At 40.6% G+C, this 17,477-nt stretch overlaps 1 protein-coding gene across 1 annotated transcript in view; it reads left to right on the top strand.

The window, feature by feature from the left end:
• The window catches only part of DNER (delta/notch like EGF repeat containing), a 355,032-nt gene that overhangs the window by 263,028 nt on the left and 74,527 nt on the right, over positions 1-17,477 (top strand). The window contains exon 8 of the mRNA XM_030803026.1: positions 685-909. Within this exon, the coding sequence (XP_030658886.1) occupies positions 685-909 (225 nt within the window). The remainder of the gene's footprint in view (positions 1-684; positions 910-17,477) is intronic.

Raw genomic sequence — 17,477 nt, 5'->3', positions numbered from 1 at the left:
TGTCATACGATGCGTCAGTACTTATTTTTTTTTTTTATTGCTGAGTGGTATTTCATTGTATGGGTAGATCACTTTTGTTTCTCTGTTACAACAATCAACTTTTAAAAAAGCATATATTCAAGAAACTGTTAACAGTGGCTGCTTGTAGAGAAGGGAATGGGAGACAAAGGGACAAGGATGAAAAAGAGACTTTTTCATTGTTTACTATTTGATATGGTTTTAATTTTTTAATTTCAGGATTATGTCAGATCTATTAAAGCAAAATAAGAAATGTGTTCCCCATTAATGTATACAAAATAAGAGGGGAGAGCCCTCTGCTGATCCAAATCCCGTATTCCTTTAGGAAATTACCATTAATTTATTTTTGATATCTTTCTAGAGTATACACACATGTTTATAAACACATGTGTACACATAAATATATTCATGTACACATATGTATGTACTCCTAAACAGTCATATACCTTATATTTCAATAAAAATGGAATTGTGGGACTTAATATTTTTAACCCTACATTACTAAAGGTGAGAAAAACAACCTACCTATCTTGTTGGGTTGTGACATATCTGGAAGCTATGAATGAATTAATTGGTTATGAATATGCAGTGGAGCAGACTCAGTTGATTAGTTATTATGTGCAAATGTGTTTTAATTTTTTTAAGCTCCCACGTGTTTTTTCACAGGATACTTTGGATCTGCTTGTGAAGAAAAGGTGGACCCCTGCGCCTCGTCTCCGTGCCAGAACAATGGCACCTGCTATGTGGACGGGGTACACTTCACCTGCAGCTGCAGCCCGGGCTTCACAGGGCCGACCTGTGCTCAGCTGATTGACTTCTGTGCCCTCAGCCCCTGCGCTCATGGCACGTGCCGCAGCGTGGGCACCAGCTACAAATGCCTCTGTGATCCAGGTGGGTACCACCCCTACACAGCAAATCTTCCTTTTCTCAATCTCAAACCAATCTCAAAAAACCAGTGGATCACGAGGTCAGGAGATCGAGACCATCCTGGCTAACATGGTGAAACCCCGTCTCTACTAAAAATACAAAAAATTAGCCGGGCGTGGTGGTGGGCGCCTGTAGTCCCAGCTACTTGGGAGGCTGAGGCAGGAGAATGGCGTGAACCCAGGAGGCAGAGCTTGCAGTGAGCTGAGATTGTGCCACTGCAGTCAGGCCTGGGCGAAAGAGCGAGACTCCATCTCAAAAAAAAAAAAAAAAAAAAAAAAGACCGTTACTTTTACTTTTGCATCTTGGTATACTTGTAAATAAAAGTGGTATACTTACTGGTATGCTTGTAAGTAAGTATACTTACTGATATACTTGTAAATAAAAGTGAATTCCACTCATTTATGACACACTTTCTTTTTTAGATTTACTCTTGGCAGGGTTAAAAAAATACTCTTTCATCTTTTCATGATCAACTCACATTCACTGTAGAAAAAACAAGCAAAATAAAGAAAATTGAAAACAGGCTTAATCTCATCACAGGCTAAGCATTTTTAACAATTTACTGTAAGTCATTGCAGAACTTTTACTGTATTGTGTATCTTTTACTATTGTGTGCTTAACAGAATATGTTCTTTCATTTTAATGTGCATGAAAAGCACAGTGCAATACATTCAGAATTGTGTCATCTATTAAAATTGTTACTCGATGCACATTATGTTATACCACTGGCTTCCTATGTAAGAATTTAAACATTTCACCATTTAATTTCCAAACGCCTTCTGCATTTGCATTATAGATTTTCAATTATGGAGGTTTTGATACCTAGAAGTGAGTGATTACTAGTCAAAATTTTGTGTGTGCACAACCCACTAGTGTAGTCAGAAGGGAATGCATGGGGGCAGCCCTTTCCTCTCGTTTCTATTCTGTGCATGTTCCATCCTTACACGAGCTGGCTCTTTAGAAAGCTTCCCAGCACAATGAATCCCCACACATCTCCCTGGCCAGTCAGTATGGCTGGCCAGTATCTGGTTTTGCTTGACCCTGGCTTTGCTGGTGCAATGGCCTCTAGCTGGAATGCCTGCTCCCCATTACCCCACCTCACTGTACAAACTTCTACTTCTGGGGCTGACTCAGTTTCCCTTCCTCTGAGTTCCAACAGTCACCTACAATATCACTTTTGTGGTCTTGGAAACAGGACATTAATTATCCTTGTATGTGTCTCTCTCCTCCTTAGGGCTGGGAGGAACTGTGTTTTATTAATAGCTTTTGTATCAGCAGCAATCACCCTAAGCTACTATTTCGTGAGCACTGATCTTTCTAGATTCTGAGCTGGGTGCTTCACATCTCTGGTCTTTTTAGTGTCACATTTACACCAAGGGTTGAAATGCCTCTAGAGGTTCAGTCACATGCCTGTGGCCACACACCCAGGACGGGGGCTGAGCCCAGATTCTAATGCAGGTGTCCCTGGTTTTGCTGCTCCAATGCCTGGCCCAGAACTTCCAAAGGGCATGTCTCATACTCATGAATAACTTAAAAAGTTACTAAGAAATGCAACTTGGCACTTGAATGGTGTTGCAAAGCCTTTTTTCACATAGACTCTTAATTCCCCGATTTTCTAAGCAATTGATATTTTGCCAAGTGCCTCTTTCCTCTCTGCTCTGAAATTCAGAGGGAGTAGGGCTGTTTAATCTGCTTTGTAACAGTGTTAGTAGTTAGGATTCTCCTGAGAAACAGGAGACAGAGAGAGAGGAGAGAGAGAGATTTATTTTAAGTAACTGGCTCATGCAATTGTGTGGACTCACAAGTCCAAAATCCATAGGGAAGCTGGCAGGCTGGAAACACAGGCAAGGTTTCTGTGTTGTGTTTTGAGCTGAATTATTTCTTCTTTGGGAAACCTCAGTCTTTGTCCTTAAGGCCCTCAACTGATTGGATGCAGCCCACCCACATTCTGGAGAGTCATCGGCTTCATTCAAAGTCTGCTGATTTAAACGTTAATCTCATCTAAACATACCTTCATAGCAACATCTAGATTAGTGTTTGAGCAAGTATCTAAGAACCATGGCCTAGCCAAGTTGACACCCGAAATGAACTATCACAGTGACGTTTTTAGATCTCATCAACCTTGAAGTGAAACGGTTTCTCCACTATGTTTGACATGAGGATATTTTTCTTGGTTGACCTCCATGCTCTCCTTCAGAGCCAGGGTGGAGATAGGAATAGCTGCCCCTCAGAGGGTCCAGTTTTCTTCCATGTGGATTCGGGCTCATGTGCTGTGAGCTGGGCGTGCTGTGAGAGGAGGCAGTGTGGTGCTGGCCCTTACCTATTGGGAATGTGAATCACTGAGACAACTTGTGTTTGCAAACTAAACAGGCTGCAATTGTGCTGGAAGAACAGAACTCACACACAGACTCACGAGCACGCTGTTCCCAGCTCTGCTCTGGATGTCGTAACACATGTGAAAATTCCCCTCAGCAGCATTCTCAACAAAAACTTCCTTAATACTTTATTACCTGTCTCCTGAGAGTTCCGTTCTCTCTGTGAAGCCCCACAAAGAAGAATTAAATATTGCAAGACCAGAAAACAACTTTATTTTCTCCTCCCTTTCTCCTCTGACTTCTTTTCTTAATTATATCAAACTTTTTCTTTTTAAAAATTTTTTTCGAGATGGAGTTTTGCTCTCGTTGCCCAGGCTCCAACCTCGGCCTCCCGGGTTCAAGCGATTCTCCTGCCTTAGCCTCCCAAGTAGCTGGGATTACAGGCTCCCACCACCACACCTTGCTAATTTTTGTATGTTTACTAGAGACAGGGTTTCACCATGCTGTCCAGGCTGGTCTTGAACTCCTGACCTCAGGTTATCTGCCTGCCTCGGCCTCCCACAGTGCTGGGATTACAGGCCTGAGCCACCGTGCCTGACCCAAACTTTTTCTTATAGTTAGTTGATTTCTAAAACTTAAAATTGAAGGGAGTTAGAGATAGTGTTTTTTAAAATAATACCAAATAGAGTTTTTCAACATGTGTGAGGCAACCAAATAGAAAATATACTGCCTGATGTTTCTCTTTCCACACTGGGAGAGGCAGCCGAGAGTGGTAGAAAGAACCTCTCTAACATCCCTGCTTACCGACTAAAACCATAGGAAATTTACAGGCATCTCTGGGACTCAGTTTTCCCCTCTATTAGAAAAGAGAGGAGAGTTACATGTCAGAGCATGAAATGAGAGGCAGGCAGCCCATTTCCTGGCATGGACTATTGAAAGCTCTTCTTTCTTTCCGTCCATGGAGATTCCAGCAGCATCCTCGAGCTATGCGGGGGTGAAACCACTCCTGTTTAAGTTCCACTTTCCTTCCATCTATTCTCTGCTAAAACATTCATGCCCACTTGGAGCGTTTGACTTGATAATTGTCTGTGGTCCAGCAGTAGCCCCTGAATAGCCTTGAAAAGCCTGAAGACGTGTACATTCTGTTCGTGGAATGAACACGATCCCTTCATTTGTTCAGCACTCTCAAGGTAGAGCCTTGTAATCCTGACAGGGCCCTCTCGTTGAGCCTGGGAGCTGCAACTGCCTTCAGAGGGGATGTTTCTTCAGATTGTTAGGTGACTGTGTAAAATAAAAAAGGCATCTTAACACCTGGCAAGAACTTACATTTTAAGAGGTGAACATGACAAGTCTGTGAATGTGAAATTTCTCGTCTTCATCTTTTGGAGCACGTAATTGCTTCACCACCAGTTTGCATAATGGAAGAATCTCATGAGAATAGGTGAAATTGGGCGTCTAGCTATGGAGCAGCAAGGCTGATCATCTTTACAGAGAGCAAATGGATCTCATTTCATAAAATGGCAGCAGATTGAAATCATGTCAGGTTGATAATTAGTTCCCATCTGACAAAATGCCATTTTGATTACTGCAAATCAGGTTTGCGGGGTGTTTGATTTTCAAACTTCGTTTGTAGCTTATCGGGCTAGGGATTTCTGATGGGATTTTAAGATTAAATAATAAAATGTCAGCACTGAGTAATTACTGAAATGTTATCTTCCAGTGACAGTGTTAAGTGATAGGCTACCCGTTCTCTTAAAAATTGCAAATTGAAATCTGCTGAAGAAAGTAAGAACTTGGGACAGCATTAGGAGATATACCTAACGCTAAATGACGAGTTAATGGGTGCAGCAAACCAACATGGCACATGGATACATATGTAACAGACCTGCACATTGTGCACATGTACCCTAAAACCTGAAGTATAATAATAAAATAAAATAAAAAAAGAAAGTAAGAACTTGGAGCTGCTACAAACAGGATGAGGTGACTTGCTTGGGTGGGGATGCCATTTCCCCTGCAGGTGGGGGCCGTGGTATTGCTTGTGTTCTCAATACAATGGTGGCCTCTGCAGATAATAGCTGTACATGACCGGTATTGGAAGGAGTCAGTCCCTGGCAGGAAGGTAGTTTGCACTTGAGTTATTACTCTAAACTTGTGGAATTGAATTAACCCTGCCATTATAGAATGTGCCTCACATATTACTATTTAAGGAATTTAAGGGACAAGGCATTGGAGATATTTTACATGGAAATATGTTTATAATTTTTTTTAATGAGTAAGATCTAAGATGTTCATGATTTCAACTGCAGTTGAAATCCCAGACTACACATGGCACAGTTGCCAGTCAGTTCCTCTGCCCATTCTTCTTCACCAAAGGGCCGGTAACTCAATTCGATCATCCAGATATATAATAGGCTGTAAACCAAAGGAAATGTAGACTTTTTCCAAGTGAAATTTTTTGAAAGAAAATTATATTTGTAAGGATTTTAGATGTAATTTTTTGTATTTTCTACATATGCCTTACATGTGAGCTGCCTTTCTGGTCTGAATGTCCCGAAAGACACAGTTGACACTGCTTCCTTCTGTTAAACTCAGACCTGAAAATATCAGTAGTCCAACAATATTTGCTGGAAACAGGATCAAGGATAAGACTTAATGGTCAGGATTTTAATAGCAATTGAACAGCAATAAAGAAATAAATACACCTATAAAGATTTGAAGACATTTAGCTCACTAAGGCCCATGTGCCTTTACATTTTTGGATGAGTACAGCGGACAACTTTCATCTGTTATTAACCAGGAAAACTTTATCTAGTTTACCAGGATAAAGACTTTTTTTTTTAAAGACAGAGTGTTGCTCTGTCACCCAGGCTAGAGTGCAGTGGTGCAATGTCAGCTCACTGCAACCTCCGCCTCCCAGGTTCACACCATTCTCCTGCCTCAGCCTCCCGAGTAGCTGGGACTAAAGGCACCCCACCACCACACCCGGCTAATTTTTTGTATTTTTAGTAAAGACGGGGTTTCACTGTGTTAGCCAGAATGGTCTCCATCTCCTGACCTCTTGATCTGCCTGCCTTGGCCTCCCAAAGTGCTGGGATTACAGGCGTGAACCACTGCGCCCGGCCAATGAAGACATTCTTATCTTTAACATGCTGTAGGGGGTTTCTGATCTGCATATCACACTATTCTTGAGAGTTGTAGATTGTATAGAATATATTACCATTTTTCCCCAGATCCTAATCCTGCCCTCATGTCCTTCCTTTTCTGTATTCCAAAATATGATGCCCACCCTCATCACTGGGACCCCAAATGGAATCCTGATCACCCAGCTGCATCTGTAGCAAGGGGGATTTTGCTTTATTCTTCATAATCTGTGCTCTGCTTTAGAGAATGTTTAAATCTGCATATTGACATCATGATGATGCTGAGAACTGAGAAAAAGAAGAGCAGCTGCTGATGTCAGGAGCTTGCTTGGCACTTACAGGTAGACCTTGAGGTTGTTAGGAGCTGGTCTGATGCTTACAGCTGGGCCGTGATGTCTTCTGTTGGACTTAAGGACATCAACAATCCCACATAACACGGATATTAGATACGATCATTCAGAGGCTATGATAGAGTCAGGCAAAACAAGACCACTTTATAATTTTGTCCAATACAAAAACAAGGTCACCCTGCAACCCACAAAATACCAAGTATCCACTTTCTCCCAGTTCTTAGTGTCACATATGTAGAGTGACAGCTTCTTCTTTACCAAATACAGCTTTGGCCTTGCTTTAGCATTCCCCTTCTTTAGATAAGAATTGCTCCTGCTTTCTGACGGCATCCAGCATTCACTCTAGAGTGAAACCTCCCCAAATAACCTAACCAGAGTTCAAATCCTATAACAAATCCCATTTAACACCTTCTAATTGAGACACTCCATGATTCCCATGGCGTGCAGTCTCTCTAACTGCAATGGGTAATAAACTCAACTTGTTCAACTACAGGCGTGTCCTTGGTAGTCTTTGGTTGAAGGGCATTGACAGAACTTAATTAATTAAAATGCTTGAAGTATTGAGGATGGCAATTGATTGAATTTTTATATGAACAATAGTTCATATGAAATTCTGAACAATAGTTCATTTCCAATGAGTTGGACACTGAAATATTGTTTGGATTTATATGTGGGGGAAGGGCACTATAGAAGTCCTGGGTCATGGGGAGGAGTTCAAAGAAGAGTGGATCCAGCTTGCTGCAGGATAAGATGCATTAGATGCAGTAATAGGTAGTGAGGCTGAAAATGCTCATGGGGAGAATGTAGATGCTAAGGAGTTTGGATTATGAAGACTTGCAGACATTTTGCATTATTGGGTATATGTGAACTGATATGTATTTTAGACAGATTATTCTCATAGTATTCGGCATATGTTACGGTCAAGAAGAGATGAGAAGATAGAGATCTTCTAGCCAGTACTAATAGAAGTAAAGGCATGAACTTGTGCAGTGGGAATGAAAGGATGGGTTAAACGTTTATGTGAGGATTGGGATCATCAGGGTTCAGTTGTCAGTTGGATGCAGGGAACAAGGGTGCGAATGGAGTCAAAGGACCCCTCTGGGTGATTCAGAGAAAATGGGAAATATGCATAAGAACCCTCTTTAGGGCTTGGGTACAGCAGGCCGAGCAAGATGGATGTGTCAGGAAATAGTTCTTACTTGGGCCTGGAATAATGGGAACAAGGCTGAAACCAGGGGAGAACATATATGTAGATTTCGCATTGTATGGAAAGTCATGGAAGCCATCAAGATAGGAGAGGGTGAGAGTGTAAAAAGAAAGGGGAAAAACTTGGAAGAGAGTTGCAGCGTTCTTGCTTTGAGGCTGGAAGTAGTAGTGGCCACAGGAGAGGGCAGAAGAGCCAGCAGTGAGTTGGGAGGTCGGGAGGTTGCAGGGTGAGGGCGGTACCCTGGGAGTCAGGGGAGGGAGGAGGATGAGAGGGCACTGCCTAGGGTGTGAGGAGCTGAGTCAGGCTCTGCTAGACCTCCAGACACTAAGGTACCTTTCCTAAGCATGCTTCCAAACTGCGGCCACAGCCATTCTCCATCTTCATCTTGTTTGATTGTAAGTTGTGGGGGCATTCAGGTAGAATTCGTGATATTTGCCTTCTTTAGGCTTCCGACCTGAGAAATTAATACAGGGGGCGGAAGGACACTGCTGTTAAGCCAAGGGCACTTGCTGGTGGAGCATGAAATTTTTATGAGACTCCTGATATTACAAATCTATTCACAAGCCTGCTTTTTCACCTCACTTAAAATGGCTAATCCATATATATGAAAGTGTTAATGAATTGGTCTTTAATTGTAAGAGATTTCTGCTCCCACCACTCCCTGACTTTCCCTCAAAATTCAAATCATTCAGAACTCATTCTTGGCTGTACTAATGTTGAAAAGGTGTGAGATTTGCCTACTAAAAATAGGAGTTAGCAGAGTCTGCGAGGACAGCAGAAATCATTTTACGTCATCTTGCCTGGAATGAAAGTTGCAAATGGCAGCTGGTAACAACTTAACATCACTAACCTATGCATTTCTGAGGACAGCTCTTTTTGCAGCCCTGCCAGCACAATATCAGAACATTCTCGTCAAGCTTATGGACCCGGAGGGTCAGATGGGGACCTCGCTACCACTATTTTGTAACAAATCCATTGACTCTTATTTTGTTTTGTGGTTGAAAATTATTATGATCCAATCGCTGTTTTCTTTCACTGTTGAGACTGTCTGCAAATATGGATTTTTAGAACTGAGATCCTGCATGCCTTGCCTTTCTTCCTTGGCTGGATGGAAAGGGGCCTGAGCTTAGCATTGAGAGGAGCTGAATTTAAGTCCCAGCTTTGCCTCCAAACAGCTGTGCCGTTGGCCTCTATCAGCATTACTTTTCTGTCCTTTAAAATGCAGACAAACATAACTGGCTTGTGAAGCTCAAATGAAATGATACAGATGGTCCTCCACCTTGAAATCTATAGAATGGTGGAGCATTAGCACAGACACTGGATATTCCATTACTTGGGAAAGACCACTGAGGAAATTTTTACATTTGTCTTCTGATTCTTTTTATATGAGGTCCAAGGTTAGAGTTGGACTGGAGGTGAGATGAAATGGCCATAGTGGGCATTCTTGAATAATGGGTGCACATTCAACTTCTTGCAGGATTAAGCGATTGCTTGCCTTGATAGTGGCTTTCTGTGACTCCAAAGATAACTTTTTAAGTGCTAGGTGCTGGGCAAAGCTCTTTGATTCAATTGGCTTCTTGAATCCCCATAGTCCTTATGAAGTGGGACCCATGGTTGTTGTCATTTCTCTGCCCATGATGATACAGCCAGTTAGGGATGAAGCTGAGACTTGAACCCAGGCAATTGGGACCTGCTGGAGCCTCTGTTAGCTCAGAGTAAATAGCAAATGGGACAAAAGTGGCCTTGACTCACCAAGGGTAAATAAGTGACTGCAAAATTTTTTCTCTTTTTAAAAATTTGTATAAACTTATGAAGTGTAAGTATAATTTTTTTATATATATATATAGATTGCATAGTGGTGAAATTGGGGCTTTTAGGGTATCCATCACTCGAATAATGTACATCGTATCCATTAAGTATTCTAACCAGATTTTTCAACTGGTAGCTGTGTTAATAGCCACTTCAAATTAACATATTAAATTGGGATTTGTCAGCCACATTGATTCGGCTCTGTTGACCCAGAGAGTGACTTCATCCCATCTGGCTTTGACTAGAGTAGCGACCATCTATGAAAACTTACTGCATTTATAATAGACTGTGTGCCAAACACCTGACACTTACTTTCTCTTACTTGTCCCCCATTGGAGTATTCCTATTCTTTTATTTAAGGATAAGGTAATGGAGGCATTGAGAGTTTAAACAACAGGAGGCAGAGGTGATATTTTAACCCTAATCCTCAGAAGCCTACCTGTGACACCCCAAGTTAGGTGCAAACCTGGGCTCTCACTTGTGTTTGAACCAATCACAAGAACAAGATTCCAGACTCCTCTGTCTCAGCACCGCTCCTGAGATGGATCTCTAAGTGGATGCCTCAAAGCTTGGCATGAAAGATGGCCTTCATTATGGTTCAATGGATGATACTTGACCAATAGACATTACTTACTTCCCAGCACAGAGAAGCACAACTCTGACTTCTAAGGGAATTGAACCACACCTAGGTAGGGAGCCCCCTTCTTCTGTCTTTGCTTCATTCTGTAGATCCAGCAATCCACTGCTTTGAAATTGATGCTGAGAACTACCTGTGACTGAAGCTCATGATTTTATTTGACTTGATACCTGCCGGATGCACCTAATTAAAGAAACTTCCTTTCCTGTGACTCAAATGAGAAATGCAGACATAACCACATGACAGCTATGCACCCTTCAGCCTAGGTAGTTTCTGTTGATTAGTGCTTCTCATTTCTGGGGTCCCCAATGCCTACTAGCAATTTTTCTTACCACCTGATTCCCTGAAAACCTCCTGCATTAATGATTATATGTCATGGATTCCTTTGATGTTGTTTCTTTTCACCCGGCTCTGGTGATATTATAGTCCCTGAAATGTTCTTTCCTTTTCATATTTGACTTTTGTTGTTTTTAGTTCTCTACTTCAGATAGCTTTGATGACATGTTCCCTCAGTAGCACGCCTTCCCACAAGACTGGCTTAGTGGAAATGATTTGCCATCAATGTCAATCATGGAGGATTGGAAACTCTGTAACAATGTGTCATTATAGGTGATGTTTGAGATATATTGTGACTTATGGTAGTCTACTTCCTAAGTCCCAGTTAGACCACCGATAAGGAGATTTGCTGCATGTCCTACTTTTTTCTGGACTTGTAGCCTTCAATATACATTTAAATTCTTCATTGGTGTGGATTTATACAACAACCTGGGGACAATGCCCTGTATTTCTTCCATTGGTTTTCTATCATGCCCATTAATTTTCAGTTTGAAAGCACACTGTGAATGTTGCTGCATTCACTGAATGCTTTTACAGAACAGCTTCAGTTTTAATGAAGATTCAGAGCTCTTAGGTTTGCCTGAAGCAGACCGATACATAATCTTTTCTTTAAATCCCAGGACACTGTCAACTCATAGCAGGTATTGATTTTGCAAAACAGCATTTCCTCTTCCATCTCACTCACGTGCTTCTTTTTGCAGTGCCTCATAAAATCCCATTTGTATAGCAGCCCCTGCCTTTTTATGTTTTCTGTTTGTTTGGTATATTTTTTTTCCATCCGTTTATTTTGGCCTATGGGTATCATTGTGTGTGAGACGGGTCTCTCAAAGATAGCATATCTTTGGGTTTTGCTTCTTTGTCCAACTGGCCACTCTGTGCCTTTTAATTGGGGCATATGGCCCATTTACATTCAAGGTTAGTATTGATATGTGTGGATGTGATCTTGTCACCATGTTTTTAGTTGGTTATTGTGCAGACTTGCTTGTGTGACTGCTTTATAGTGTCACTGCTTTATGTACTTAAGTGTGTTTCTGTAGTGGCCGGTAATGGTCTTTCCTTTCCATATTTAGCACTTCCTTCAGGACCTTTTGTAAAGCAGGGAATTTGGTGGTGACAAATTCCCCTAACACTTGCTTGTTCAAAAAGCATCTTATTTCTCCTTTGCTTATGAAGCTTAGTTTGGCTGGACATGAAATTCTTGTTAAATTTCTTTTTCTTATGAATGTTGAATACAGGTCCCCAATCTCTTCTGCTTGTAGGGTTTCTGCTGACAGGTCTGCTGTTAGCCTGATGGAGTTCACTTTGTAGGTGACCTGGTCCTTCTCTCTAGCTGCCTTTAACATTTTTTCTTTCATTTTTGACATCAGAGAATCTGATGACTGTGCGTCTTGGGCATGGCCTTCTCGTGTAGTATTTCATAGGTGTTCTCTGCATTTCCTGAATTTGAAAGACACATACATACATATGTTCATCACAGCACTATTCACAATAGCAAAGACACAGAATCAACCTAAATGCCCATCAGTGGTAGACTGGATTTTAAAAATTGGTCCACATACACAGTGTAATACTGTGCAGTCATGAAAAAGCAGGAGATCATGTCTTTTGCAGTAACATGTATGGATCCAGAGGCCATTATCCTAAGCAAACTAATACAGAAACAGAAAACCAAATATTTCATATTCTCACTTATAAGTGGGAGCTAAACTTCGAGTACATGTGGACACAAAGAAGGGAAGAATAGACGCTGGATCCTGCTTGAGTGGGGAGGAGGATGAGGATCGAAAAACTACTTATTGGGTACTATACTTATTACCTGGGTGAGAAAATAATCTGTACACCAAACCCCTGAGACATGTAATTTACTTATATGAAAAACCTGCCTGTGTATCCCTGAACCTAAAATAAAAGTTAAAAAAAGATCACAATCAAATGTTGTTAACTTGTTATGCATATGTTTGTCTTTTACCAAACAGTTTATAATTGTGAATAAACATATTCCCCAAATCATTAAAAAATTACAATCCCAATTGGTTTTATAGGAATTGCCTAAAGAGGTCCTTAGTTGGCTGGACTGAGTCTTAATGGTATGTTGATGATTACCAAGATCATGTTTCAATTTTACTCTACCAGATGGTTTCTGATGCCTCAGATCAGAGTAAATGTCCTAGGTTCAATTCATTAGTAGGTGTTGCTTTTAGATTGGATAAGCCCAACTAAAGTAGGTCTAAACTAAGGAATATATAGTACCTGGTGGTACTATTTTGAGAAGACTCCTCTTTACTTCTCTGTAAAAATACCTTTTTTACCAGGTCTCTGATACCTAAAAGTTTATCTTTGTGGTTTTATTTATTTAAGTTAGACATTGTACCTGGCAATCAACCTTTGTATTAGTTAGTCATTGCTGTGTAACAAAACATTCCAAGACTCGATGGCTTAAAAAAAACCACTTATTGTTTGTGATTCTGTGGGTTGATAATTTGGGCAGGGCTTAGCTGGGATGTGTCTTCTGTATTCCATGTGCCCACTCATGCTTTTGTGGTCAGCTGGCAAGCCAGTTGGGGACTGCCGGGTCCTGGATGACCCCTCTTATATCACTGGCAGTTAGCTGGAGTGATGGGGGCAACTAAGCCACATGTCTCTCTTCATCCAGCAGACCAGTCGGGGCTTCTTCCCATGATGGTAGGGTCCCGAAAGCAGCAACAGAACACAAGGTCCCATATGCACGCTCTCTTTAAAGCTGCTTCTTCTATTGTTTGCTGACATCCCAGTGGCATGAGCAAGTCACAGGGTCAAGCTTATAGACTCTGTTTCTTGATGGGAGGAGCTGCACAGAACTTGTAGCTATTTTTTTTTTTCAATCTACCATAACCTTAAGCCTAAATATGTGAAGAATGTGATGTGTCTGTGTGTGCGTGTGCACGTGTGTGTGTGTATATACATATATAAATTATCTCTCTATATGTAAGCAGATTTGAGGAGAAAGAAAGTTGAAAAACAGTGTTTAATCTTTGGTTGCTTGAAAAGAAATGGTGAGGTCCCCTGAACTTGCCTACTCAAGTGATAAGGAATGTCTAGGAGAAAACTTCTTTACTTACCTCATAATTCTACATATAGATTGAGCCTTGTTCCTGGCTTTATTTCAAAGAAGTTTCATTTTTCCCTTCAGTTTATTAACATGTATATTCTCCTAGAATCTTAAGTCACCAAATAAAAACACACTTCTGATTTTTCACTGGTTTATCAACTCTCAAATGAACAAATGCTGTGTGTTTAGGCATCCTTAATTTAATAAAGAAAGTTGGAACAGAATTCAGAATTTACTCATATAATTGAGTTGTGATTTCTGATTTATTTACATTTTGAAATTTTCTTTGTAATCCCGTTGCATCAAGGCTGAATTTCCCCATGAAATTCTTTAGCTGAAGTCCTGACTGTCAGCTTCAGCCCTTGGGCATTTGTAGCCCTTAGGGATAGTGGCCGAGTGGAAGGTGTGTGCTTCTAAAACTGTTCTCAAAGGATCATGAGAAATTTCCTTGGTCTTTAACAATATTTAGGATTTAGCATATTTACTCGAGAATGGCAATGACTAATAGAAAGCTTAGAGGATGACAGGATTGCATTGTGCCTGTGAATGTCCCCAGTGATAGGGGAATGAAAGTAAATACGACCAGAAAGATAATCGTGGCCTGCATTGTGGACTCCGTGTACCAAAATTTTCTGGAATAATCCCAGTCACAGTATTTTGTTTTCCATCACACAAATACTTAGTTACCAAACTATATATCTATGAGGCCACCTCTGATATATAATTGGAAACAGCACAACTTTGTCAGATCATGGTTCCCAATTTTTGGTTTGTAAAAATTGTTACCTTAGATTGTTTATGCTTTCTTTTATTCTTTCTTTCCTTTTTAAAGTAGAGCTTTTATGTTTTATTCAAAATATATTTTAAAAGCCAAGTAACATAAATTACCTTCAGAGCAAATTTTCGGCAAGATAATTAGGAATGCAAAAAGCTAATTCACAAATGTCTAGTATATGATAGTCGATTTGTAACACATTTAATTTTTACAAATCTATAATATTATTTTTAATATTACCTACTGGTCTGTGTGTTAATCTTGGTGCTGTATTAAATACTTCTAATGTCTTCCATTTTCTGACATTCCTTTCTGCAAAAATATTTTTCCCATGGGTTAAGGAAGCTAGATCAGAGATGTGGGAAAAATTGCCCTCACGAATTTGAATTTGAACTTGTTTATCCTCATTCTGCCTAGGCATGTGTGACTCCTAGTCATACAGTGAGGAACTAGAACACATTGTGCCACAGCTATATCCTTATTACTTTCCCTCACTTTGGCCTTTCTTTTCCAATACGTCATTTGTTGTCACTTTGGGATTCCTTTGTGTTACTTTTTTCCCTTATGTAAACCTCGAGAGGAGGGTAGCTTCCTTTAGTCCATGTGCCGATGGCTGGTAGATCATTTGACTATATGTTTCACTGTTGGTTTATTTATATGCCCATAGCTGGTACATGTTCTGACCATATGTTTTGCGGTTGGATTAGTTACACGCTTAGGAGATGCCATGGCTGTTAAAATACAAAACCGGCTGGGCACAGTGGCTCACACCTGTAATCCCAGCACTTTGGGAGGCTGAGGCGGACAGATCACATAGTCAGGAGTTTGAGACCAGCCTGACCAACATGGTGAAACCCTGTCTTTCCTAAAATTACAAAAATTAGTCAGGTATGGTGGCAGGCACCTGTAATCCCAGCTACTCAGGAGGCTAAGGCAGGAGAATTGCTTGAACCCAGGAGGTGGAAGTTGCAGTGACCCTAGATCGCACCTTTGTACTCTAGCCTGGGCGACAGAGTGAAACTCCATCTCAAAACAACAGCAACAACAACAAAACACAATAAAACCCATAACCACACCATATGTAGCATTTTCCTTGGACAACCCCTATCATTTCCCTGCATTTTGAGAGTCAGAGATTGTGGGAGATGTTGTATACTTTTCTATTCTATAGCTTAGGGGCTCTCAAACTTGAGTGCTCATCAGAACCACGTTAGAGGGCTTCTTAAGTCATGGAGTTCTGGGCCCTACCCTTAGAGTTCCTGAATCAGCGGGTCTTGAGTGTGACCTGAGAACGTGCATTTCTAACAAGTTCCCAGGTGGTGTTGATGCTGCTGGTCTGGGGACTGCACTGAGACCCAAGTGTGATGAATGCGGATACCTCAGATGGATGTCTATTAGTAACTAAGAGGTCAACTGAACCAAATTTGACCAATTGTTTGTGAAATAAATTAAAAGGAAATAAACATTTAAAAACTCTTCTATACTTTTATACCGTTTAAAATTTCTCTTTGTTAGTATACATACTGTGTAAAAATAGTTATCTAGGTTTTATTTTCTCTTCAAAGTGCCATAATAGAGCCTTAATCTTTGATTTTCCCCCCTCCCACCCATTTGTTGCCTTTGCTGGCCCCAGCACCCGTTTTTGTGCGTCCCATAATGAAAAACTTCTGGAATGTGAGGGTATATGTCTACCTTTTCTTTTCTAAACTTTCTTATCATCTTCCTCACCTTGACTATAAACCAGCCATTTTTATGTGTTTATAAACATGCTGGATAATCAATTGAGGGTATGGGATTATTTTATTAAAATGCTTTTCTTATTGTTTATATGTAAACACACATAGCACAATAATCTTTAACTCTAATTATAAAATATTATTTTGTCATTATACTTAGTATTTAGTCTTGGTGCTTTAATCATGGTATTACAAACATTTGCATTAAAAATATTTTAGGCCAGGCGCGGTGGCTCACGCCTGTAATCCCAGCACTTTGGGAGGCCGAGGTGGGCGGATCACGAGGTCAGGAGATCGAGACCATCCTGGCTAACACAGTGAAACCCCGTCTATAATAAAAATACAAAAAATTAGCTGGGCGAGGTGGCCGGCGCCTGTAGTCCCAGCTACTCGGGAGGCTGAGGCAGGAGAATGGCGTGAACCCCGGGGGGCAGAGCCTGCAATGAGCCGAGATCGCGCCATTGCACTCCAGCCTGGGCGACAGCGAGACTCTGTCTCAAAAAAAAAAAAAAAAAAAAAAAAAATTTTAAAGAAAAATAGGCCACTTTACAATGGATAATTTAAACTGTAGATACCATATGTTTATAGAGGACATACTGATGAATTTGCAAGCTGTAGAGAAATATTTGAATGTTATGTTTTATTATTAAAGGGAATGGGATTTCTTCTTTAAATACAACCTGGCAGGTTCATTTGCATCCCTCTGTGCCATCTATTTCATTTTGTAAAAGACATCTTTTTATTGCTCCTCTTTTGTTAAACTCCTGAGTAACTTTTTTCTTTTTCCTTTTTCACTTGCCTGGATAGTAAGTAGAATCCACCCTCTAGTGGCCAAAAGCAACATTAAAAAAAAAAAAAAAAAAAAAAGACAAGACATGGCTAAAACATTGTGAAGAGATTGATTTTTCTCAGTGTGACTAGTTTGTAACCTAGTCCTGAAGGCAATTCCAAGAGAAAGCTTTCAGAAATGTTTAGATCAACATGGCTAGAAAGATTCCCCAGATGATGGACAAGTTTAAAGTCAAAGGCCTTTAGACACTGAGTGTTTCTGTTAAAGCAGGTTCACTGCCAATTTCCCCTGGCTTCCAATGTCCTTCATAAGCACAGTCACAACTGAGCTGTCGTCTTCCATATAG

Source organism: Nomascus leucogenys, chromosome 22a (assembly GCF_006542625.1).
Source record: "Nomascus leucogenys isolate Asia chromosome 22a, Asia_NLE_v1, whole genome shotgun sequence".
NCBI classification, from domain to species: domain Eukaryota; kingdom Metazoa; phylum Chordata; class Mammalia; order Primates; family Hylobatidae; genus Nomascus; species Nomascus leucogenys.
The sequence above is the reverse complement of the archived record's forward strand: the minus strand, read 5'-3'. Positions and strand labels throughout refer to the sequence as shown.